General features: G+C 40.4%; 1 protein-coding gene across 1 annotated transcript in view; it reads left to right on the top strand.

The window, feature by feature from the left end:
- The window catches only part of LOC124257517, a 110,152-nt gene extending 83,015 nt beyond the window's left edge, over positions 1–27,137 (top strand). Inside the window, exons 22-32 of the mRNA XM_046691603.1 lie at positions 575–797; positions 1,775–1,894; positions 3,371–3,558; positions 8,057–8,258; positions 8,760–8,826; positions 9,081–9,130; positions 9,502–9,756; positions 18,004–19,350; positions 20,001–20,192; positions 26,221–26,340; positions 26,706–27,137. Coding sequence (XP_046547559.1) covers positions 575–797; positions 1,775–1,894; positions 3,371–3,558; positions 8,057–8,258; positions 8,760–8,826; positions 9,081–9,130; positions 9,502–9,756; positions 18,004–19,350; positions 20,001–20,192; positions 26,221–26,340; positions 26,706–26,896 — 2,955 coding nt within the window. The 3' untranslated portion in view covers positions 26,897–27,137. The remainder of the gene's footprint in view (positions 1–574; positions 798–1,774; positions 1,895–3,370; positions 3,559–8,056; positions 8,259–8,759; positions 8,827–9,080; positions 9,131–9,501; positions 9,757–18,003; positions 19,351–20,000; positions 20,193–26,220; positions 26,341–26,705) is intronic.
- Positions 27,138–27,475: the final 338 nt, after the last annotated feature.

The following is a 27,475-nucleotide window of genomic DNA, read 5'->3' as shown; positions in this document are numbered from 1 at the left end:
CTTGGTTGACACATGTCATCGTATCCCAATTGTGTAAATCAATGACCATGATGTTGATCACCTGACTGTCTGGTTCAGACTCAATTATATACAAACACCGGCCATATAGCTGGAATATTGCTGAGTGCTGCGTTAAACATCAAACAAGCAAAAACGTATGCTAGAACCTCCCAACACAAACCGACGCCATTGCTCTGGCCCGTCACACTGAGCAATGATCAATACCGTATGTTGAATAGCTCAAAATCCTGATTTTGAACAGAAGAAAGTGACTATTCACTGACTTAGAAGATAATGGCACCCTATATTGTTAATTCGTATACGAATACGGAATAAACAATACCAATAAGAATCCACTGTTCCTGGCAATGCCATTCCGTCTCTCCTTCAGAATGATGTTTCTCTTGCAAGCGCCATCGTAGTCATTACATGTTTACCACACGAGTCACCAGTGGCTTTCTTCTTACGTGTAGTACCACGCATGTAATAATCGGTCTAAATCGGTTTTTAATATGAAATAAACGGTCTAAACATGGGATAAAGTACAGCAGGCTTTCCGTTTCTCTGACTTTAGTGTAGTGCGTTCTACTTCACCGACGTCCTCGCCTTCACCGTCGCCCTGGGTCAACATCCCACCTACAAGGTCCCTACCACGGTCCAGGGTCTCAACACCGTCATCACCCTAGCCACGGCTGCCAAGACGCACCTCCGCGCTGTCAACACCTACAACGACCAAGTGGACTTCTCGTGCAACATGAACTACGTCAACCACACCGTCACTGTAGTACAGAAAACAGGTAAACTGAGATAAGTCTTGACATATGTGGTCATATCTGTGCAGATACAATCTGTAAACAGTAGAGCTAAAGAAAGTAGAGTATCTTCGATGGTGATGTGCAATCAGCTACGGTTATAAAGAACTCATTTAGACCATTAACTTACGTTCGTTATTACCGACGTTCGTTATACGCATTTCGTCCGAAATATTGAAGAAAGAAACAAAACAAGACAGTTCGTTATATATGTCAGTTCATTATAAACGTAGTGTATTTGACAGTAACGTTTTAATAACGTTTATAATTGATTGGTCAAATCCAAATTTCCAAGTGTATGCTATCTTTTTCTTAGACCAATGCTGAATATATATAATTTTGATAGTAACAAACAAGCCCATTTAAATTGAAAATGAGCCCCAGGGAGACCAGAGATTCCTGAACCTGAGGAAATCTAGACTTGCTTTATTTAGGGCTTTAGCACTGCAGAGAGGGCTTGGCAGTAGGGAAAATAATGTGGTTCAGGGACTGTGAGACAGACTATGTTTTTTCTCGGCAGTTTAGCTTAAAGCTGACTCATAGTAGCATGTTAATTGAACAAATGTTATCCGTTGATTCATACTTCGCATTCGAAATTCCAACCATATCTGAAACCCTTGTTTTTTATGACATATTTTTATGAAGTATTCGTATAATATAATATTTCTAAAATCAACTTTATGATAATATTGCAGATTAATATTAAGATGAATCATAATTGTGATCCAGCAGATTACCTGTGTTTTAATATTGAAATTCCTGACAGAACTCGATTTTCATGGGTACATGACTAGCTGTCATATCAGTTAGATATTTAGTGAAGTGTACACCAGTGTTGATTACACAAAGAATACATTATGATAGGTAAGCTGGATCAGTCACTCTCGTTCTGACAAAAAATCTGCTCTTATTATTTAGTTTGCTGTTTACGTATCATTGATGCAAGATTTAATATGTTTCAGCGACTACCTGCACCGTGACGTCTCTGTTGACGGGATCCGGCATCCTTGACGGCCGTATCTCCGGCTCGCCAGACCACTACACCGGGGGTGAACCCGTCAACGGACGCATCGGTGGAACAGGTAGGGTGAAAGCCGATAGGACATCTGAGTGTTTGGTCGGTAGAGCTTTCTCCAGTACCTTTGCCCCCAAATCCCTATGACATCGGTTTTACGACATATATTAGTGCAATTTTACGCCGCTTTTAGAAGCATTCTAGCAATACGGGGGAGACCAAAGACGAGCATCACTCACCCCCCATGTGAAGTTTAACCACTAGGCTCCCCATCGCCACAGCTTCAAAATTGAAACTATCACTCAATCGCAGCTTTAAAACAATGCAGTTTTATCAGTAATTGTCTTTGATAGAATCGTCGTAAAATTGAAATGTATTATATATTATTTATACTAATGTAAATTTTGGGTTGATAAACAATTCCTGTTACCTTGATACCATACATATGGATTTGCCGGATCAAAATCCAATAACAGTGCCTCCGAGAAACGAAATTATCTCGTCCATTCAGCGTGGGGTAGCCTAGTGGTTAAAGCGTCCTCTCGTCACGCTGAAGACCCGGGTTCGGTTCCCCACATGGGTACAATGTGTTAAGCCCATTTCTGGTGTTCCCCGCCGACATATTGCTGGAATAATTTTAAAGGCGGCGTAAAACTTTACTCACTCACATATTCGACCACGCCAACGTCAAAAATGGCGTTATCATCAGAAGTGGTATATTTGTTGGAGAGAATGTTGGTGACGGTGTTCGGGGGAAAGTAAGGTATCAAACAGAATCTTGTTTGTTGTTTAACCCCACAATATTCAAGTTCTATGTAGGCTTCAATAAGTCTATCGAGTCTGGACCTGACAGTCCATTGATAGTACACGGATCAATGCACCTGGGGTGACTTGAAGCAGCCAGGACACCGTATCACGCGACCCCGTTAGATCCCGTGCCAAAATCCACGTTAGGCGATACAAAACACAAAACAAAATACACAAACGAAATCGATGTCTCAATCACTAAAGACAGTGCTATAGTCATCTTGTAAATCACAATGGAAGCTCCAACCTCAGGATCCGGTACTAAGTCAGAAACCTGACTGTTTTACAAACGTATTGTAACATTTCTCGTGAAGAAAATACAAATGTAAGAATCACATTCAGGCACAACAGAATCGAGCTAGACGCACACACACTGTTTAACTTCGAATAAAAGGATTGGATATTACCGTCAGACGCGTCAGAGATCTATGACTGTGAGGATGAATCCATGATGTGCCATGGATGTGTATGCTGAATGTCATGTAGTATAATCAAGTCAATGACACCCCCTAGTACATGTGTACAAAACTCATCCCCCACACACACACACACACACACCTCCCCAGAACCAAATGGTGACCCCACCTTAAAATCATCACATCCACCCCCAACCCCCAGCCATGAATTATGTCCTGTCCCTTACAACAAACTACCCTTGCTGTTGGTTTTGTATCAAAGTAAATAATACAATCTCTGTCAAACAGGACTCAGACTAACATTAACCCACCATTTGCAGGGTTCTCTCCCTTTGTACGATATGGCACTCTGAAGCAGCAGAGGTACTTCCAAGTGTACATTGGCAACAAAGCGTCAATTCAGAAAATCAAAGTGGCAGCAGGAAGCGGTGCCGGTTTCGGGTCAACGGTCACCAAGATCAAGCCCGCGTTCAGCAATGACGGATACGCATGGATTGAAGGCACCGAGGTGAGTGTTCGTCACAAGGGAACTTCGTCAGTCTTTCTCACAGTCCCTGAGCTGCAGTACGTTGTTTTCTGCCTTGCCCTTTCTACAATGCTTAAGCCAAATGGAGCAGGTCTAGATTTGCTCAGGTTCAGAATCTCCCATCTCACTGGGGCACTGTTTCCGTTTAAAAGGAACTGTTTGTATCTGTTATATGCATATATTCAGAGACGTTATTTACTCGTTAGTTTAACTGCTCGTTTACCCATCCTCGAGTATCCGCACTATAATACCTGCTTTTTGTTGTTATGTTATACCTTGTACCCATTCGGCGCTTCGTTTACCGCCTCTGTGGTGTAGTGGTTAGGGTGTCCGCCCGGAGAGTGCAAATTCGCGAGTTCGATTCCCTGCCTCGTCCTAAAAGACGTTAAAATGGGGTACTTGTGGGTGTCTGTCGGCTCGGAGTCAGTATATTGTGTGTTTATAAATACACACATTAGTAATTACAAAGTCTCCTATTTACAATTTTTAAATTGCGATATAGTCCGGCAGCCGGTAGACATAACCTTGTTTTGATGTCTATAGTAGTTTTTTTGGTGGATTATGTTTGTTAAGACCACAAATATCAAGGGTAAGTTTACTGGACATCTGAGCAATTTAGATAAGTAATAAAAAAACAAACAAAATTGCTGCCATTAGTTAAAACGATTGGAAACAATATTCTTGAAAAAGTAAACTATGAGAATTGATTCGCACAAAATGGCAATGCAATTATTGTGATGTTACTGTTTGTTTATTGTAACGTGCAGTTGAAGTCTGGCAAGCACAGAACATTGTGCAGGCTAGTTTCGCACGGTTACATCCACATGTTGAAGACTTGCATGGGGTTTCACTGGAGCAGGAACACCTGGTCATCTGTAAGATCTTACTGGGAGCTAGGGGAGTGTCTGCAGGTACTGTTGTTGGTCGCAATGACTTCATACATCGTTCCTTCATCCATAGTGTGAGGCTTCCAACTTCTGAGGGGCGGTGGTTAAAGCGTTCGCTCGTCACGCCGAAGACCCGGGTTCGTTTCCTCACATGGTAAAATGTGTAGAGCCCATTTCTGGTGTGCCCCGCCCAGATATTGCTGGAATATTGCTAAAAGCGGCGTAAAACTAAATTCACTCACTCACTTCAACTTCTGAGGATCAAGTTGCAGTGCATTCTTCCAAAGAAAGGTTTGCAAATGAGCTCACTTGACATTCTCAGTGAATGCTTCAGTAGTTGGTGGCAGTGAGGCAAGCTTGGGAACACTTGTTAGTCCAGGCTTCCCAATTTGAGCATTCCATACACTAACTCTTGCTTCTGACATGGATGCAGCCATTGGCTGTCCATAACATTCAGCTGTGAATCTGGTCGCTTGCGCCATCACATCAGACCAATCTGCTGGAATGTTGCCGATTTTGTCCACAGACGCATTCTTTCAGCATTTTTCTTTTCCCTACTCCATAGCATGCTTCCACAGTGTCACAGCCAGATAGGGCATGACCAGCCAATAACGATGGAATTATATCACGATGCTTCTCCTTCTGTAGCATGTATACCTGTCTCTCTTTAATAGGACATGCCATCACCATTGGTAATTGTAAGCCTTGTTGCAAGTAATGATGATGTAGGAGGACATACACATCTGTATTGTCTGCAAGAATAATCACATGCTTCTGCTCATTGACTGCGACCTGTATGGCTTGCTGCACAATGATATTATCAGGCTTCCTCGTGAGTAGTGCAATGTCATGTCTTCTTATGACAACACCACCACAACTGATTTCAACGGGACTCTTCTCTTGGCCAGTTATCATGAGCTTGTGCTTTTCCGTATTCTCCTGGTGAAAATCTGTATCATTCTGAAGATCTTTGCATATGATGTCTATCAACTCCTTTTTGTTTTGTGTGATAGTCAGAGTCTTTTTGTGAGGGCAAGGGTGATGTGAGACATAGCTGAAATACTTTACATCCTTCTGCCATTCTGGAGGTTCTGGTGGAAGACTTTGTACTGAATTCTTCATATCTGTCGAAGACTAAATATACGTCACCAGACTTCAGCTTCTCCTGTATATGATGCTTGAACTTCTTCACAAAATCCATTCCCATTGGATTGTGTGTAGAAGAGGACGGAGGCCTCTGAAGAATCCAGAGGAGCGCAAAACCACCAATTACAGTGCAGGTTGCTTCTGGTGTTCAATGTCTAGCTGAGACATCTACCTTGGTCAGGTTTTTCAAATCTGACTTTGACTTAGAATTCACATCTCTCGAGAGTCATTGAATAATGCAGTTGGCACAGGTGATAGCTCACATGATATAACTTCACTGATGTTAATATCTCGTGAACTGGCCTGAAGTCCCATCACTGTCATCGGGATACTGTCATAAAAACCATCAGGCAGTTTTCTCTCAAACTCCTCCATTTGTCTGGCAACTGATATATATATGTCGTCGTCATTTTCATCTGGGATAATACGTAGAGCCTTGGCTGCACCAGTTCGAAATGCCAAAATAATAGCTATTCCTGGATAAGATAGAGCTACAAGGTTATCACCAAAGTACTCCAACAGTCTGGTCACAAGCAAACAGCGAGAAAGGTCATTCCTTCCGTTCTCTACATATAAAGTGTACACTTCAACTGAATTCCAGATTTTTGACTGGTCTTCATTTAATACACTTATGACGACCAGCAATGATATAAACTTCATGGCCCCCCTGTTCCGCCCTTAGTGTTATACTTGTGGTTTTGGAGACACTCACATGACAGCTTTTGTGATAGCGTGCATCAGCAGCATGTAAATCACTAACAGCTCCGCACACCCTGACTCTAACTTGAGATGCCCATTCATCACTCCGTTCGTCACACTTCTCAAGGATTTCTTGCTTCAATGACTGTTTATGTCCCATTCTTACAAATTGTGTGCAAATCTAAGCTGGCCTCCTTCTTGAAGGATTTTGTGGATCCTTTTTAACTTGACATTCTTCCCCACAGTAAATACAGTGATGCTTAAAGTTAAATTTGGGGAGTTCAGACCGTTTTGCCCTTTTTGGAGCAGGCACACCCACATCTGCATCACCAGCATGGCGTTTCGCAGCCTTTTGGACTTCCTTAGTATGAAGGTACTTTTCTACCCATACTTGTGGACGGATGATACTCGAATCACTCTCAAACTGGGGCTGCAGTTTCTCATGAATGTTATCCTGGTACAGCTGACTACTTCTAATAATGTTCTGAATTCACTTGGGCTTAATGTTAATGAGTCCCTTACTTCGTAGGTAATCATTGCATTTAAATTTCCAATCAAAATAGCACTCCATCTCCATGGCGATTTATCTCAAACAAGATATTTTAAAATATCTTGCCCTGTGCAAGTGACAGTGCGACTGTAAACTGCTGATATAAGGCCAATGCGACTATTCCGTACTGATAAAGGCCAATACTTAGAGAGACAAGTGATCTCAAGTCATTTGTCATATATAACTAAACCACATGATACTTAATGTGCTTTAAATAGAACAGGATGTCATTCTGTTTGTAGCAAGGTGAATGTATTGACGGCAGTTACATGTAGCTGTACAACCACATTCAGAATGTCTACATCCACGTGTACTTACAGCTATTTACTTAATTATGCTACCCATTCCTCTTTAAAATTAAAATATAACCACACATATAATTCAACTTACTTGGCTAGGCCTTGAAAAAACCTGACCAACATGGTTGTATAATATAAATATTATTATTAGTCAAGCATGCATCCACCATCTAATGTACTTAATTGTAGAGCAAACATTAAGTGGGTGTGGCCATCCCTAAGTGATGACATCATCAGGAAGAATAGAAATGTGTATTGTTGTTGTTGTTGTTGAGGCAATTGTGTTAATTTTAAGTTAGACACCAAAAATAGATACTTTGCTAATATACATAATTCGGTTTAATTATATTTCGCAACTACGCATAATGCTCAATGCTGATGGAGGTCCAGTAAGGAATTTCTCTATATAGATGGTCTTGAGAAGCAAAATTCACCAAAAAAACTACTAGAGACACCAAAGCAAGGTTGTGCCCCAAAAGTGGATTTGGCTGCCGGACTAATATGGATATGGACCCCAATACAAGGAGCATAGCTGCAAATTCGCGCGGGAACTGATTTAACATCGTACCCCAGTCTAAGGAAAGTTAGGCTCAGTATTGTTCGTTACACTGCCATACTGAGTCATCGTATAGCAGTGCAGCGAATAATACTGAGTCCACGTTTACTTAGACTGCATCGTACCCTTGTTGGTAATCGATCGGGATGCTCGTTCCGGAAGAGGGGATGAATGGATGGGTAGGGTGATAGATTTTTCCTGAGCGATTTTCCTGACAATCTTGCTAGTTTGGTGGTTCTTTTAAGCACCGTTTGTTGAAGTGATTCTATGCACCACGCTCAATGGTTGTTCATACTTTTTAACAAAAACTATTGAAGCCTTTTATCACTTCTGTGCTGTCCAGATCCCTGTCCCGTCTGTGCCGTCCGAGGTGACGGTTGGAGACTCGGTGGAATCCCGTTACATCAGAATCTACATCGTCGACGACAGCGACTCGACGAAGAAATTGGGCGTGACCTTCGACCTTATGGGCTGTCTTACAACCAATGACGTCGCTTTAGCGGACCCCGACAAAGGAGTCTACGAAAAGAGCATCACAAACACAGGTATAACCTTTGTTAGGTCAATTTTATAACGGTTACAGGGTCCAGATCATCCATTCATTTCCAGAAATGGTTTATTGACAAAGGGGTGTCCGCCGGGGCTGTGTCTTGAGCCCTCTTCTGTTTTCATTGTCATTTTAGACTGTGAAAAAGGACTTACGATAGGGTGCTTTTATTGTTTGTAGACGAGAGTATTACAGTTTCTCTTAACATACGACGACTGATGCTGCACGTACTGATGTTGGAAAAGTGGTTTAGATTTGTGTTTGGAGTAAACTGGGTAGTCCTTTGTCAAGCTGAGAAATGTTTACCTGAGGTAGAAAGTGTAACCTTCTATAGATAATGGGTGTTACTACTAGAAGTTTGTCTTGAAAGTGAATCAGTTGTCGCTGCGTTTACGAATAATCGTGGCAGGTATACCAGAGGTCTTCACACATGGTACTAATGCTATAAATCGAAGTTCTAGCGTAGTTAATATGTAATGTATTAATAATCCTTCCTCAGATTGGCACAGGAGCGGCTTCCTGCACGATGGTAGCAACCTCTTCGTGTGCGACGCCGCAGTTGAGGAGTAAGTTTCGGTTTTATCTCCTTTATCTAAAATGATCTTCTGTATCAAGAAAATGCGGATGTGTTTTACTAAATGAAGAATATGCGGATGCATTTTAATATATCAAGAAAATGTGATTGTATCTTATGTAGCAAGACACACGCACACGCACACACTATAAGCAGGGATAATCTACAGATAATCTTCTATTCTCCCTGCTATAATTTTGGACGGGACGTTCAACCTATATCTCATTTCACCTTATGTATTTCCAGCGGACTGAAACAGGCCTGCTACAAAACAGCCGACGGTGACACATGGAAACGTACGTATAAAGTTATCTTCGATTGCTCCTAAAACACAAGTGAGACACTGAACATCCTTCCTATGACACTTACCTCCGTACTTTCCATATTTCCTTGCTCATGTGAGTCATGTTTAACACGAAGTAGTACAGAAGAGCTGTCCATTTCTTAAGCATGTGGAAAGGGTTTTGTCGATTCTCTATATATCATTGCCTGTTAAAAATAATTATAACAGTGAATTAATTGTTTTGTTTTGAACTAATTTTGTTCAACAAATTTACCTCGGTGTGCATGTTTAAATAACTGCTCGTGGGCATCCTCATTCCTAGAATATTGCTGAGTGCGAAAACAACAACCCAACCAGATTGAAATTATTATCCTATACACTCAGGCATGGATGAGCGCCTCGGGTGTATGATCGGACACGATCCCAACAAAGGAGAAGTCTACGCTCTGGGCAACGATGGCGTCTCCTACATGAGCAGCGAAGACAACGGTGACACATGGGCTTCTGTCCGCAAAGAGAAGTTCGACACCGCTAAAGCAACATCCTCGTTCAAGGAACCTAAGAAAGTGAAGTGGGAGGAAAACGCCGCCTTGCAAGCCGCTAATCCTGACGCTTCCTTAACTGACGGGAACTGGGGAGGTAATTGTTTATTTCAATCTGCTGTTATGATTTGTTTGTTTGTTGTTTAAAGCCTCACTCAGCAATGTCCCAGCTATATGGCTTCTTTTTTTAAACTAATCAAGTCTGGACCAAACAATCCAGTGATTGACATCACGAGCATCGATCTACGCAATTGGGAACCGATGACATGTGTCAACCAAGTCAGCGAGCTTGACAATCCGTTCCCGATAGTCGCCTCTTACGACAAGCATGGGTTGCTGAAGACCAATTGAAACCCTGGTGCTTGGCTGCTTGTCTTCTAGTTTATTTTGTAAATGTTTATCAGCCGTTATCTTGATAAATGAAAATAAACTCACAAGATGGACTTCACCATTTTGAACAGTTCAGCCTGAGGTTTCATTTAAAAACTCAAGTAAAATTTTGCAGTATTTAGCTAAAAGCTATATTTGGTTCGAGAATGACATAATATGATACGTTTTGGTCCGTACATCTGTATTGTTTCTTTTAATATCATTGGGTATCGATGGTACAGTTACCACATGGGTTATCACGATCAGAGGGGGAGCAGCTATATGTTGGATCAGTACAAGCAGCGCACGCACACGCGCGCGCGCGCGCGCACGCACATACACACACACACGTGTCGCTTTATACCTGCAATAGATACTTTCGAAACTTTAAATATTTATTTATGCATTTTCGTCTTTTTCAGCTACGGCTCAAGGTATCCACAAAAACAATGGAGGTGGGTGGGATGTGAAATTCAACTGGGCCAGCTGCTGCGGGAAATAGATCAGTCTCTGATCGCATTAGCCCAGACAATGTGATAGCTATTGACAAGTTGTTATTCATATGTGTATAGTTATTGACAGGCTGTTATGAACACGTGTATATTACACCCGGAAGTGACAGGTACTGGAGAGGGGTTGAAGATATTGACATTTAAGGTTATTTGACGGTTATGAGTGTCTTGTGATTGTTAAAAACGTGGAATATTGTTTCCTTCTGCACATTTTCCTACTTATCTCAGCACAGACGTACACACGTTGGCTGTCACATCTATGCAGCATTCAAACATTGAAATTCTTACATTTTCAACATTTTTACTAAGTCATAAACAATTGATTTCTTACGACAAAGCAAATACACACAACAAAACACGTTAAGGACCACCTCAATTTTCAATATTAAAGTATTTAATAGTTCATTTTATGACCCATATAATACTTACATATTGAATATTGGGTTGTACTTAACTTGTTTTGTTGAGTATATCTAATTTTATTTAACACCGTTCCACTGAAATGGCTTAATACATTTTATGACGATTTTCTTTTCTAAAAACGCATTTACTCATTTCTTGATGCACTTTATCTATTTGAATATTGTAATATGAAATGTTTGTCTCACATGTTGTGGATAACATTTGAAATTCTTAGTTCCAGTTTTTTTTTTAAGAATATTAACTTCAAATCAATTTAGCAAATATATAATTCAGTCTTGTCTCTTGTCAAAACAAGAAAGCAAACGTGGTTAAACTGCTTTACAAGGACTGCTGATGACAACTTAACACATCGGACGCCCTACACTGTGTATATTTTGATACAAAACTATTTTTCATATTTTCCTTTACGGATAAAAAAATATATTTCAAGTTTTAATACAGTTGCCATTGCCAGCTTATGCAATCCCAGATTTCACACATACAAATTCAATTTAATTTTCCTATGTTGCCTCCCCTTAATATTTTCCTATGTATTTAGTCTATCGATTTTATGTTTGACATAAGTATGTCTTACGGAGGCCCGATTGAAACGATTAAGATTGCTAAATAGATTGGTGTTTAGAATACTACTTTATCAAGTAGCATTTGTATTTGAGACAACGATATGTATCTGTAGTTTAAACAAAGGTCTTGTATTCTCGTGACCTGCTGTCTGCTGTATCGAACCCCATGAATATTTCCTTATACGTTTTTGCACTCCCCAAAATGTTCACTCAAACACTTAACATAATTTCACTTGGGTTAGGGTTTACATTTCGTTACATTGATCGTGACCCAATAAAATCTATTTTCAATCTCTACACGCCGGAGCGTGTCCAGCACGCAGGGTATTATGTTTTTGGAGTATTTTTATGATATTCTGCAAATTTACATTTGCATAATCTGCTGGTTAACTGACTGTGATTCTCAACCGTCCTATTTGCCCGCCGTCCATTTTTCATGTTTATTTATTATTAACATTATGATGTTCATGCCAAAGTGTTTGAAACTGGCCTATGGTAAAGGGGTAAGCATTACCGTAAACCGTCCATTGAAGTTGTATAGTACTTATATATGGTGTCGTAAACATACCGTTCTCTTCCCGCACAATCCTATACATACAACTTCTACCTTAACCTAATCATGTAAATACTATTTCTCGTCATAGATCAGAATACGATTTAACACATTTTACGGAATTCAAAATTATGATGTTTTATTTTTATTGACTTTAATTAATGAACACATTAGAGTAAGTTAGTTGGTGTTTGGTGTGTGAGAGCAGAAGAAAATAAATGTTTTATTCTGAATTAAAAATGATTATTAAAGTAAATATAAAACTGTTGGAATCTATTGTATTATAACTATATGTTCACCGGATGGTATATTAAAGTTAATTCTGTTACAGGTGTGAGTTGTGTTGTTTTTTCAAGGTTTGCAGACAAAGATTTTTTGCCGTTTCTTCTTCTTTTTATTTATATAATTATTTTATTGTATTTTATTTTATTTTTATTTCTATTTTTATTGTATTTTTATCTTTTTGGGCTCAGACATAGAGGTGAATATTTCATTGATTAGTCTATGCTAGAATAAAAACAAATACAAATTTACACAATCAAATACTGGCATCAGCGTACAAGTTAAGATCCATGGCATCTAGCGTCCGGTTCTATGGGAACTGGACTTCCTGTTAAAGGGTGTACACTAAAAGTGAATGAATGAGTCTAGTTTTACGCCGCTTTTGGCAATATTTCGGCGGCAGACACCAGAAATGGGCTTCACACATTGTGCCCATGTGGGGAATCAAACCCGGGTCGCGTGAAGGGCGAACGCTTTGACCACTAGGCTACCCCACCGACCCCTGTAGACTAAAGGTCTGGCACTTGTGTCCATATCGGAAACAAACCGCAATTTTAGAATTAATTTAGTTCATATGCATGTTTGAAACTATACACCCGTTTTTCCACATTTTGAAAATAGTAACCTCAAATTTGTTTCTGGGTTAAACGAGCCAGCGCTGCCCCCATATTATGACGTAATTGTGGTCAATTTAAAAAATATGTAATGATCTTCTGTCTAATAACAACGTAAAAGATATCCAAATATATTGCGTGGAATATTATGTAAAAGATACAAAAAGATTGTATTATAATTTAAACTGCATGTGAGCATCAACATAGGTTGATCGTTCATGCTTATTTATAACACTTTACTTCAAGGAATATACCAAATATGTACCACAATGTTGACGTATGACATCACTACTAGTGTCCGACCTTCACCGTCAGTGTTTACTGACATAAAAACGCAGGAATTGTATGCAGGTAATTTCGTTGATTCACTGATCTTATATGCGAGTGAGCTCTACGCCGCTTTCAGCAATATTGTACCAATATCACGGCGGGATCACCAGAAATAGGATTCACACATTGTACCCATGTGGGGAATCGAACCTAGGTTTTCGGCGTGACAGTAGGCTACATGCACACATGTGACGTGTAAGTTGTAAGAAACATTCTAGAAATCTGCGCGTTGTTGTATTTCTCTGTTGGTTTTCAGTGTAACCAAGAGAATTTGAAAAGTACCGTTCTCGTTGTGCCTGAGAGTAACGGCATCAAGCTGCTTCCGCGCATGACAATTTATGTTGAATTTACCAATCATTCATATATATTCTGTGTGTGAATCGTTTTTTTGGACCGCAACGTCATCACAGTGCGGTTGCTTTAACCCCCTGGCTGCCGAGTTTTTTTTCAGGCGCACATTTTCATACAGTTTGAAAAGTGAACGTTGTGCGAGAATTGCTCTCGCGTGGTCCTGGATCTACGTAAGGCTATAAAATTACGCAGAAATGTAGAATATTAAATTTCCTATCCGTTGGTATAAATATAAGTGCAACTACCTTGGCGGTTTGAGAAATAGACCTTGCTAAATGTTGTCCAAATTTTTGTTATGCGTTAAAAAACAGTAAATTTCTCCGCTTTTTATCGCGCACCGATAAAAGCACTGTGCTAGGAATTTTTTAATGGGGCATCTTTACGGAAAGTGTGAGCGAAGAAAATACAGCCTGATATCTGAACGACATAAGTGTATATGAATTGGGTTTATGTGCTTGTGCATAACGTTATACGCTCAACATTAAAAATGACTCGCAATAAATGTCAAAATGTATTTTCTTCTATGACGTCAAACGACGACAGAGAGGTCATAAACGATATAATGATAAGGGGCATAACGTTATGCGTAACACTAAGGTCAATGTAACTCAGATCACTTGGAAAATGTGTTGTGGATACGGACGCTATATTTTTCGTTATTTTATATTCATGGTGAACCTCACTATTCCAATTCAAAGTTCCCCAATGTGAACGGATGCGCTTTGGTAGTTTCACAATTTATAAGAAAAGATGACAACGTATTACATGTGAAAGCACGTAATAGCGATTTGGATGGCCCTATCCGATATATAAGTTAGTTCTTAGATTCCCATATTCTCCTGTTTGTGTAGATGTAATTTGACTAATTTTGCATCGTTATTACCAGAGTACTAGCCATATCTTCAAATGTAACGAAATTGCTGAAAATAATACAACATTTTAGTTGACGTCATCGCTTGTTTTATGCATTTTGCGACGTTGGAAAAACGACGACACTGGTATGCTGATTAGCATATATCTCACTTAATTTCCATTCATTGTATAAAGGTCTAGACTTCTATGTCCAGAATTTAACACTCTTTAGACAAAACATAAAATGACTGATTTTTCCATTTAAAATAGTGTCCTGAATATATCAACAATTAGACGGTTTGACAGCGTATCTTATTGTGACCAACACGCGCACCTGTTTGGCATCAATTTAACGTAAATAGAAATAATATTTCACAACACCCGAATATTTTGTTTGGGGTAAGAATTTTGTTTGTTTATGATTATGAAGCTATTTCTCTTCATACGTATGCAATGAAAGATGCATAAAGATAGCTTTTATATATGGAACTATATATTAGAATATGGATATAAGATTTGTCCGAATTACCACATGAGATGGTATATATATTTTCAACAATTTTCCTATAAAGTAGTTAGAGTTTGATATCCTGTCTTCACAATATTATTTAATCGAATATGAATTGAATATATTATCGAAAACAATGATAGAGAATCATAAAACGTTTCCAACAAACGCACCTTGCCGATCTATATGCATCATTCTTTTGTCTATAAAACGATACAAAATTATGCAATGAACAAAGACAATTCCTTTAAATATATTGTGCATGTACATTTCTATACCATATATAAATCATTGTCATGAATATTATCAGTTTTGCATATAAGGTTGAATTATATCACCGTTCATTAACCTGTTCATATGAAATTGCAATATTAGTCCAAATAAATTGAATATTGTACATCATAGGAACTAAAGTAATTGCAGTTATGGCTACGTTTGATCTTCTAACGCTTGTGTAAAGGTTTAAAATATGGTGTATTGCAATAAATATGTCAATTTCTTATGTAAATATGATTCAAACAATCAAAACTTTCAAAGAATAAAAACACCATGAAACCCTATATGCATGTATGATATGATATTGAACAAGGCTAAATGTAGATACTGGAAGTCAGTTTCCTGAAAAAGTATCCGAACTATCCATAAAATATACACATCATAATACTGACGGTGTAATCGGAAGGGATATGGCAAATTGTGTTTACTCTTGTTCAACCGACCTTCACCTCAAAGAAATTGCCTAATATGTACAACAATGTTGACGTATGACATCACTACCGCTGACCGATTTCTTACAAAATGGCGGCTTTGCTGACCTTAAAGGGTACACAGGATTTTGCGAGGACCCTTCCACTGATTCAGGGATCGTTTGTACATAAATATGAGATGTGAGTAATCAGAATGATTCTGACTATCTGTGTATTGTTATATGTTTTTATCGTTTTCACTATACGTAAGAGAAGAAGGACAGAAATGCAGATGCAATTACCGTTGTCGTTCTGCGTGATTTGGCGTCAGTCATGGCGTCGCATGCACGGAAGCTTGACAATTTCTTATGAATTATCAAATCATTGCATTGTATCTATTTATAATTTCCCTGTTTCTTGCACACGATACTCTTTCCATGTATATTCTAAAAGGTATTTTGAGCCATTGCAAACAATGAATAGACGGATGAATGTTGAAAAATTTCAGAAAATGCTGCGCAGTGTAAAATCGGAATTTGTCTTTGTTTACATTTCACTACAAACGCAGTCTTTCAAGCACAGCGTTCGTTTTTCACACCAATATGTTTCGTCTCATTTTATCTAGACAGTTATTGTTTGGTGACACAGACCTCAGTTTCTAAATTGATTCCTTTAAAATGTATGGGAATTCAGTGATGCATTTTTCGAAGCTGAATATGAAATATACGTGATGTAATAGGCACGTCTCAATACCGGCCTTCGCGAAACGTGATTTTGTAAACACTATCCAATATGGCGGAAAGCGCTCTACGGTGTTCGTGTAAAGTGCATTTTCGAAAACATCCCAACCGATTCTAGATTCATCGGCAACGTTTCAGAATTATAATTAGCGAAATCATGTAAAACTGATATCAGTGATCATAAATATGTTATTTTTTGAAATTCAATACTCACAGTAATTATCCGATTTTCACATTGCAAAACATACAGCAAATACTTGCTGTGAATCGCGATTTCATACTGTGTCAAAAATGTCGCCATTTTCGATGAAGCCTATTTTGTAAGGTCATTTTCAGCACTTGAGCTTTGTTTAAAATAATAGTGGATGGTATCAAGAAACAGAGAATTTCCCGCAGAATTCGAAACTGTGAAGTGTATTTGTGTGCGTGGGATATTTTGATTTTTATTCGACTTCAAATTGAGGGTTGAAGGGGAAGGACATATATGTCCCTGTGGCATCCAGGGGGTTAACGCCGCACTCAGCAATATTTCAGCTATATGGCGACGGTCTCAACGAGTCTCGACCAGACTACCCAGTGATCAACATCATGAGCATCGTTCTACGCAATTGGGATACGATGATATGTGTCAACCAAATCAGCGAGCCTGACCACCCGATCCCGTTAGTCACCTCTTACAACAAGCACGGATAGCTGAAGACCAATTCTAACCCGGATCCTCACGGGTCTTATGGGGAAAGATCATCACAAGTATGCCCTGAACTGCGCGTTGTTAATGAGAGCTGGACCCAAACGGGCAGTTGTAAAACTTTCGTGCGCAGAAACTGAACAGATGATTTAGCTCTATGATAATTCATAAACAGATAAAAACGCCCATATGACCGACCCGATGAGTCTGTATGTTTCATATTTGAGTCACCAACTACTACACTGGCGATCAAACAATTGGTGAATGGATGAATTGTTTTAGTCTCACAAAAAACTCTTACATCGGCATAAAAAAGAAAGGCGCCTATCAATGATTAAATAACAGTTGATTTTTCCTGGATAACGCAAATATTGAAGTGTTGTCCTTGGTGATTTTCCCAAATTAAATGAACATGGGATTCCTCGTAAATGTTATACCACGAACTTTTGGCATGGTCGAGTTGAAAAATATTGAACACGAAATCGAAAGGCCAATTAATTTAGCTATTGTTCAAACAGTAATTTTGAAAGTGATACCGGCTGTTATTTGAACAACGGGGAATTAAACAAGAACGCCTGCTAGCCCGAATAGTTAAAACATGTAAAAAAACCCACATCATAAATGTTTGAAATTGTACTTACAATTTAGAGATACCCTTACTTCAACAAATCTAGACCGACTTTACAGCCCTGACCAATATTACATTAACGTATTAATTTAATAAGGTCCAATGAGCTAAGTATAAACGGGAGTTTTTCGCATCAAAGTTAAATATCTTACTGGAGAATTTTAGCGAGAACGTCCGATCACTTCCGAATGACTTACAATGCTGATGTTGTGTGGTGATCGTTGCTAAGGAACGTTACCGATGACGTCATTCGCATTTGTCTCTCAACGGCATGATGGCCTCCACATGTGTATCACAAGAGGATGTACAAGCTAAAGCAACGATGACAGAAGTCATGGAAGAATTCACAAAGGAGTTTCATACTCAACTAACTGAAATGAGAGAGCAAGGGCTATTTTGTGACGTACTGATCAACTTTCCTGACGAAGGTAAAAAGATATATGTTCACAGAGCCGTGATGGCGAGTTGCAGTCTTTACTTTCGTGCTCTCTTTACTTCGCAAATGAAAGAATCGTGTCAGGCAGCAATTGAAATTCCAGGAATTCGACATGCAGATATGGAGGCTATTGTAATGTACGCTTACACTAGACATGCAAATCTTAACTCAAATAATATTGAGAACGTGTTGTGCGTTGCCGACAGACTTCATGTGTTTGGGCTTGTGAAGATCTGCAGTGATTTCTTGCGTGAAAGCCTGTGCGTTGAGAACTGTATAGGAATAATGAGATTGGCGCAATATTTCAACTGTCAGAATCTAGCGAAGGAATCTGTGTTGTTCGTTTTGAAAAATATAGCTCACGTAGTTTCGAGAAACTCCGAATTTCAGAGTCTGAATATAGACGAATTGTGCGAACTTCTACAAGCGGATGAACTCAATTTTCCCGAAGAGGACGAAGCGGTGCATGCGATCATGAACTGGGTAAAATTCGACGAGAAGGCCCGTAAAAAACATTATCATAGGCTTTTGTCCTCCATCAGACTTGGCCTTGTTAGAGCGAGGACATTCGAGGACTGTCTTCTCAGGAATGTGGACATTCTAAAGTCACCAGAATGTGCAGCAATTGTGAAGAAGGGCTCCAAACTGTGTGAAATCAACCAGCAATGTCGGATTCCTTTCCTCCAAGGAACGTCGAACCCCATGCTCCGTCCAAGAGTGCCACACGAGGTCATATTCGTCCTGGGTGGCTGGTGCCAAGATGGCGTGTGCGGCCTCTTCGAAACCTACGACGACCGTGCAGACCGCTGGTATCGCAACGTCAAGCTGAACTTTGACCAGAACATCGCCTACCACGCTTTAGTCGCTCTTGATCAAAACATCTACGTGGTAGGGGGGTACACAGCGACGAAATATTTAAACACGACTCGAAAATTTGATTGTCACAGCAAGGTGTGGAAGGAAGTTGCGCCAATGCATGCAAAACGGTGCTACGTGTGCGCAGCGGCCCTGAATGGTCACGTGTACGCTTGTGGGGGATTTGACGGGTTCGTCCGACACAGTTCGGTGGAGTACTACAACCCTACACGGAATCAGTGGGCAGTTGCTGCTAGTATGAGACACGTCAGGAGTGACGCAGGGGCGAGTGCCCTGGGGGGTAAGGATTTATTGGATGATTTTCTAACTGGAGAGACATGTACTATCCGAGCCTCTCTTGATCAAACACAATATTAAGTCATGGATGAAAAATCAGCGAATTTAGCTACATTGTGACTTTGGCGTCAGCGATTTCAAAACGCTTCTGCAATGTTCAGAAAGCTGACCGAACGTGGATACATGGCCTCTTGCAGGACATCTCTCCGCTATGATTTTATTTATGCTACAAATACGTCTCCAAAACGTGGGGCGGTTACACATTTATACAATGACAATTGTAATCATTTATCAAAAGACCAGGGTGCCGTTGTCCAAAACAACCTTAGTGCTAAGACTACTACGTTAAGTTATGGGAGTTACGGTCGCCTTAGCCCTACTTTGTACAACGGCACCCAGCAAAATACATGTCTCGCCATTTCTTATCAATTTAACATACTTATTGGTTGTGGCTTGTGTTACTTTATTAAAACATTGTAAACACGACTTTCGCTAAAATATAGTAGACCTTATTGTTTTAAACGCAAGACGGGGTATGGGCGCACTCCAAAGATGTATATGCCTTTAGCCCATGACAACATAATTCCGTGTTCTGCGTTCTCAGTCCCCTGTGGGGAGTATTTCTGGCAGTATGTTGAGTATCTGGTGTTGCAGGGAAGCTGTATGTTGGGGGCGGCTTCAATGGCCAGCAGTGTCTGGACACAGCGGAGGTGTACGACCCCAACACTGACCAGTGGTCAGACTTGGAGTCACTGTCCTCTCCTCGGAGCGGGGTGGCACTGGTCAGGTATCGGAGGGCGGTCTACGCTATTGGAGGATTCAGTGGAAATCGGAGATTAAAAACAGGTAATAACATTGAGAATGACGTGTTGAGAATGACGTGTTGAAAGCCGAAAGATAGAAACATTTGTCACCAAAGTTTGCGTGTCAATTTTTCGATTCATACCTCAGTGATCCGAAAAAATACTCAGAAAATTCTTATTATGAAATTTGACAAAGGAATATATGGTATTTACAATAGCTTCATCAAACACAATTATATATTTAAAACAGACAGAAATTATGAGATTGATAAAACATTCAAAGCAAGGAATACATACTGAGGTGTGAGTGTATCAGGTGATTGTTTAATTTATGCCCCTTTGACACGCCCACATATTCAGTATCCAATCAACGGAGTGTAGCATCAAAACAAAGTCCACAGGACCTGTCAATCATGATAGGAGGCGAGAAAAACAACAACAGTAAGCCTGTAACTGACCGGAACAATTATGACGGGAAGAAGGGAGCTATTATATATGAGATGATAAGTAACCACCAAATTCAAACATTGGTTTCCTGAGTTCAGGTAGACACAGCTGAAAAAAACGCGACTTTAATAGGAATACAACCTGGACACATGGTCATTTGCGTAACATGCGAGCAAGTCTACAGGCATAGTTCATTCCTTTACGCAGTGTATGAAATAAGCTCAAAACCCAGCCAGACATCTAGGCTGGTAACTTCAAAAACTTCCCAGCCAGGAGAGATTGAACCAGTCCTTCTTAAATACTAAATAGACAGTGCCAATGGACACGTTATCTGAATATATTTTCACACGTCCATTGGGCTGGCTAGCTGTAAAATTAGACCGTCCGGCAGAAATCTAGCCCGTCTCGGGCGGTCGGACGGGCCTTATTTCATACACTGCTTTACGACGGGGGGATATCGAAAGGTGATTTGAGCGATCCTGACTATGTATGTAGCTAAAATGGGCCTACCTTTAGAATACAGCACCACAAACTTTAAAAATACGTCATAATACCCTTTTACGTAATGTAATGTGATTTTGTTCGAAAGCACGTTCTCGAAACAATGCCTTATGACGCCTGCATGGCAACACGGTTGTCTGGCTCAGCGAGTGCGTATAAGCTCCGCTCACTGGTGTTTCATCTCTACGAGCTATGTCATTGCATAAGCCCAACGATGTTGAGAGTTTCCAGTAGTTGTATACCGGCGGATGCGCAATATTTTGCAAGCACCAGTTTGAAATATTTTTCTTTTTTCACTAATACGCTCATATTTATTTGTATTACGGGCTGCTGAGGTGTTATGTTTTGTGTATTTTGTATTTTTTAATTTTTTCAATTTACATATATATATTTGTCATTCAGTAATTTGCACCATTACATAGAAAAGTGTTTTATTAGTATTTTATTTTTCGAAGCGGTAATAATGCATTACACTAGACACGTCAGTCGTGTTTGCGCCGGTTCGGTCAATGCATTCTATTTATTAGGATTAATTCAAGGGATTGGGGTTAAGGGCTAGGGCTAGGGCTAGGGCTAGGACTAGGGTTAGGGTTTAGGGTTGGGGTTGGGGACCTAATGCAATATATAGTAGGTACATGTCCGGTGGTTCGGTCAATGCATTCTATTTATTAGGATTATTTCAAGGGGTTAGGGTTAGGGTTAGGGCTGAGGGTTTAGGGTTAGGGTTAGGGACCTAATCCAATATAGCAGGTACATGACCGGTGTAATACGTGAGTACCATTTGTTGTTTTTCCTTTTTGCATTTTAATACTTTTATTTCACACAAAAACGGGAAACCAAAAACGTCGAAAGTACATTATGAAATGGGTTAATGTAGACATTTTGGGCTAATGGAAATTGGTCTGGAATTTGCACTCAAGCCTCTTTCACACGCAACATAAATTTTGTAAAGTAATGATTCGAAGGCTTACTCACCCGAGTGCCGTCACTACACATGCTCATGTCTCCCTCGTTCCTTAGTGCGATCCACATTATCCTTACAGTGTTCCCTACATCACTTTTCTGTCACAAAACCACCGATTTATATAAAAGCGCGTCATTCATGCATGCACCGTGAAATCTACGTCTAACGCCTGACGTCAACAACCCTTTTCAGTTTGAGGCATATCGGCTCATTCCACGCCACACGTTAATTTGTAGATTACGGAACGGGACGAGTGTGCCAAATGGCATCGGATCCATTCGGCCATTGTCCGGAGAATAAAATCACGAGACACCAAGTCTACCCGTAGCATTCGTAATTGTCCGTGACCTATTCGACTCTTTCCGTTCATTTCCGTGACGTCACAGGAATGACTCGATAAATTTGCACATTGTGCAACAGTGTGGACGTAGCTCAGTCGGTTAGCTGTCGAGCTAACAATCCGAAGGTCGCGGGTTCGCGTCCGACGGGTTCTCTCAAACTGGTTGCTTGTCTTAATGACACGTGACCTACGGCAGAGCTCGTCCTCACGAGAAGTTGTGGTGCTGTATTCTAAAGGTGCTCCCTAAAATGTCCTGTTCACGACAGGTGTGTGTGTGTGTGCGTGCGTGCGTGCGTGCGTGTGTGTGTGTGTGTGTGTTTTTCCCTCGAGTACAGATGTGATTCTACGACAATCCGTTGTACGGTGAAAATAGCCTGCTTTGATGGGCGTGGCTAATTTGATTACATTCTTTGGCACACTCATGCGCAGTGATGCTTAGCTCTAATATGTAGTGACAGTTACTACATCATTCCAAATGCCTGGTTGTATTAGATGAAAACGTGCTCATGAGATTTGGCGTAGTTGTTATATCACTCTCCTACCCAGAGTTTCATGCTGAGTCATCGCTGCGCCAGAGTGTAATTATCCGACTGTGACGTCATATCAGCTTCGTCACAGTGTATATAGTATGACGTCATAATAGTGACTGGTGTTCAGCTTAAACAAGTCACACTCCGGCGCAGTGATGACTTAGCATAACATATTGATATAATTACGTGTCACGTCACCGTAACGCTATCCCTAAACCTTACCCTAACCCTAACCCTAACCCTTACCCTTACTCTAACCCTAACCCTAACCCTAACCCTTACCCTTACCCTATAACCAGGGATAATCTACGTCTACTATTCTCCCTGCCCTAACCAAAAGTAAACTCGCTTGCTTTCAAAGATGGCGGAAGGTATCCGGTAATCTGTAGTCTTACCTAACATCACTGCCACAGGCTAATTTGCATATCACGTGACCGGACTTTTCTCTTGTTTGTTTCGCGCATATTCGTAAATAAGAAGAGACTGTCCTGACGCAAGCGATTCGGCGCGGTCTTCATAATGTTTTACATTGTTACGTAATTATTCTTCTACACCTGCGACAGTAACGTTTATGACAATACATATTTATAAATCAAAGGGGCTGGATCGTTTTCTCTCCGTCGGCTTCGATGACAGCACGTGATGTCGTACAACCCATGTAAACAAGGGATCGCTACGCAAATCGAAGTAATGTTACACGTTATAGAATATTTGGAGCACCTTTAGAATACAGCACCACAACTTCTCGTGAGGACGATCTCTGCCGTAGGTCACGTGTCATTAAGACAAGCAACCAGTTTGTAAGAACCCGTCGGATGCGAACCCGCTACCTTCGGATTGTTAGCTCGACAGCTAACCGACTGAGCTACGTCCACACTGTTGCGCAATGTGCAAATTTATCGAGTCATTCCTGTGACGTCACGGAAATGAACGGAAAGAGTCGAATAGGTCACGGACAATTACGAAGGTTACGGGTAGACTTGGTGTCTCGTGATTTTAATCTACGGACAATTGCCGAATGCACCCGAAGCCATTTGGCACACTCGTCCCATTCCGTAATCTACAAGATAACGTGTGGCGTGGAATGAGCCGATATGCCTCAAACTAAAAAGGGTTGTTGACGTCAGGCGTCAGACGTAGATTTCACGGTGCGTGCATGAATGACGCGCTTTTATATTAATCGGTGATTTTGTGACAGAAAAGTGATGTAGGGAACACTGTAAGGATAATGTGGATCGCACTAAGGAACGAGGGAGACATGAGCATGTGTAGTGACGGCACGAGGGTGAGTTAGCCTTCGAATCATTACTGAACAAATGTTGCGTGTGAAAGAGACTTCAGTGCAAATTCCAGGCCAATTTCCATTAGCCCAAAATTTCTACATTAAACCATTTCATAGTGTACTTTCGACGTTTTGGGTTTCCCGTTTTTGTGTGAAAAAAAGTATTAAAATGCAAAAGGAAAAACAACAAATGGTACTCACGTATTACACCGGACATGTACTACTATATTGGATTAGGTCCCTAACCCTAAACCCTAAACCCACGGCCCTAACCCTAACCCTAATCCCTTGAAATAATCCTAATAAATAGAATGCATTGACCGAACCACCGGACATGTATACCTACTACTAGTATATTGGATTAGGTCCCCAACCCCAACCCTAACCCTTAACCCTAAGCCCTAACCCTAACCCTAAGCCCTAACCCTAACCCTAACCCCTTGAATTAATACTAATAAAAAGAATGCATTGACCGAACCGGCACAAACATGACTGACGTGTCTAGTGTAATGCATTATCACCGCTTCGAAAAATAAAATACTAATAAAACACTTTTCTATGTAATGGTACAAACTACTGAATGACAAAAATATTTATGTAAGGAGATTTAAAAAATACAAAATACAAAATACACAAAACATAACACCTCAGCACCCCGTAATACAAATAAATATGAGCGTATTAGTGAAAAAAGAAAAACATTTCAAACTGGTGCTTGCAAAATATTGCGCATCCGCCGGTATACAACCACTGGAAACTCTCAATATCGTTGGGCTTATGCAATGACATAGGTCGTAGAGATGAAACACCAGTGAGCGGAGCTTATACGCACTCGATGAGCCAGACAACCGTGTTGCCATGCAGGCGTCATAGGGCATTGTTTCGAGAACGTGCTTTCGAACAAAATCACATTACATTACGTAAAAGGGTATTATGACGTATTTTTAAAGTTTGTGGTGCTGTATTCTAAAGGTAGGCCGAATATTTTCTCAGTGAAACTAAACCATTCTAACAATGATGTTTAATTAGATGTGTAGACTCATCAAAAATAAAAGAGTTAAGAAATATGTACATTATATTGAATGGACTGTGCAAGATATGAAGAATCGTCACATCCTTCTGACCTGTGGCAGAGGTGCTATGCTGGCTGGCCGCATGGAACTCTGGGTAGGAGAGTGGTTACTAGTGTTAATATTTTTCAGAGTTGCCCACTTCACTTTTGCTTACCACGCAAATGTCGGGCCCAAATGTCTTACATCGTCACATCTTACACAGTCCACTCATACTATTTCATATTTTCACCATCACTCTGAGGCCTTGTTTATATCGTGCTTGTGAAATGGAAAAAAAACAGTATTAAGCGGTCACTGGTAATTATTGGTAACTATGAAATTATGGTGATACCCACGGAGTATGTGGATCCGTGAAGATCCGGGGTTAAGATTGATCTTCAGTAATCCAGTCGTAAAAGGCGACTAACAGGGCCCGTTGGTCAGGCTCACCGACTTGGTTGACACATTTCCTCTTATCCTAATTGCGTAAATCGATGCTCTTGATATAGATCACTGGATTGTCTGGTACAGAATATAAATGACAGACCGCCGCCATATTGCTGGAATAACAAACAAAACAAACGCATTATATGACATTAGAGATTGATGTACTAGTAGTCACTGTTTATAAGTCTATACGTAAATAAACCAGAGCACGTAAGATCTTCACCCCCATCAGCAGCTTTTCGGTAGTCACAGATGGCCATTCAGTAGATCGGTGAGTGGGTTATCGTATCTGACCGCCAGTTTACAGACCGTCGTCATATCGCTGGAATATTACTGAGTGGCGATAACAACAAAACAACAACAACGTCTTCAACGATTAAAAATGGAGTTTTTAGTATTGTGATAATTAAACAACCACAATGTGGTAAATAATAATGGGATAATAATTACTCGGGTTTTTTGTGGTATATATTTAATATATTATTTCAATACATTTCATTCACCGTAGTTGAGAAGTACGACCCCCGTCTGTCACACTGGGTGTTGGTAGCCGACATGGGCATCGGCAGGAGCAACTTCGCTGCCACCGTCTGTGACGGCCTCCTCTTCGCAATTGGCGGTTACGACGGTAAATACTTGTTTGATGCATTATCATATACGCCGGGCATATGCATAGTAAATTACACAATTGTGAATTCTTCCCAGTTCAAAGTAACACAAATAACTTTTTAGCAACCATTCTTTGTCTGAGAAGAACATGTGGGCTCCCAGGTTCACCCGATTGAGAACCTTGGATATCTCTTCAGGTTTTTCCTAAAAACAACCGAAATAATGTACAAAGCTGCATTTATCTGCAATTAAATAAATTTCGTGTGATTCCGTAGTATTTAATTGGGTGAGTAAGCAAACGTCACGGCGTTTATGTTTCAACAACCCCAAACGTTGTGCCTTTTGGACAGTCACCTATATTAAAACCTTATTATGTTCTCACAGGGACGTCAACAACTGCACAGGTCGAATGTTACGACATCTACGAGGACGAGTGGTTCTCCTCTTCACCCCTGTTGACTGGTCGGAGCGCAACCAGTGCGTGCACCGTCCTTGACCTACAGAATGTACGGGACTACACGTACTATGGCCGAGATCCCAAGTTCATCTGCTCCAACATCAGGAACTATGATTAACCCATTAGTGTCATGCCATGAAGCCGAGCTGCACTGAAAACAGTAAAATCGCCAACCAACATTGACTGGCAGATGTATGACGTGTCGACCTAATAATGGCTTCTCTGTGTATGTTTCGATGCCTTAACACCAACGTCTGTTATATCAAACAAATTATCAAGCATAGGTGTCTGGAGAAATAACGGACTCCGAGTAAAATGGCGATTTCTCAATAAAGAAATCACTCTTAACGAATTCCAAAGTTACAGTTCTTATTATCGGATTGCCGTTATTTGACATTATCGGCTGAGTCGGTACTGTGCGGGGATACTAATAATAGAAGCGGTGTTGTAACCCAGTGTTGAAGAGTGAGTGAGTGAGTTGGGTTTTACGCCGCTTTTAGCAATATTCCCGCAGTATCGCGACAGGGGACACCAGGAATGGTCTTCACACATTGTGGGCATTGTTGAAGAAAACTACTACTTCTTTGCAATAGTTTACAACAAAATCATGAGGATTTGCAGACAAACCGTTAATTTCGGATCCATGAAAGGGTTGGGGATATTTCGGATCCTAACAGAGCTCCGGGTTTACGCAGAA

Source organism: Haliotis rubra, unplaced genomic scaffold (genome assembly GCF_003918875.1).
Source record: "Haliotis rubra isolate DU_JTF1 unplaced genomic scaffold, ASM391887v1 Scf664, whole genome shotgun sequence".
Taxonomy (NCBI): domain Eukaryota; kingdom Metazoa; phylum Mollusca; class Gastropoda; order Lepetellida; family Haliotidae; genus Haliotis; species Haliotis rubra.
The sequence above is the reverse complement of the archived record's forward strand: the minus strand, read 5'-3'. Positions and strand labels throughout refer to the sequence as shown.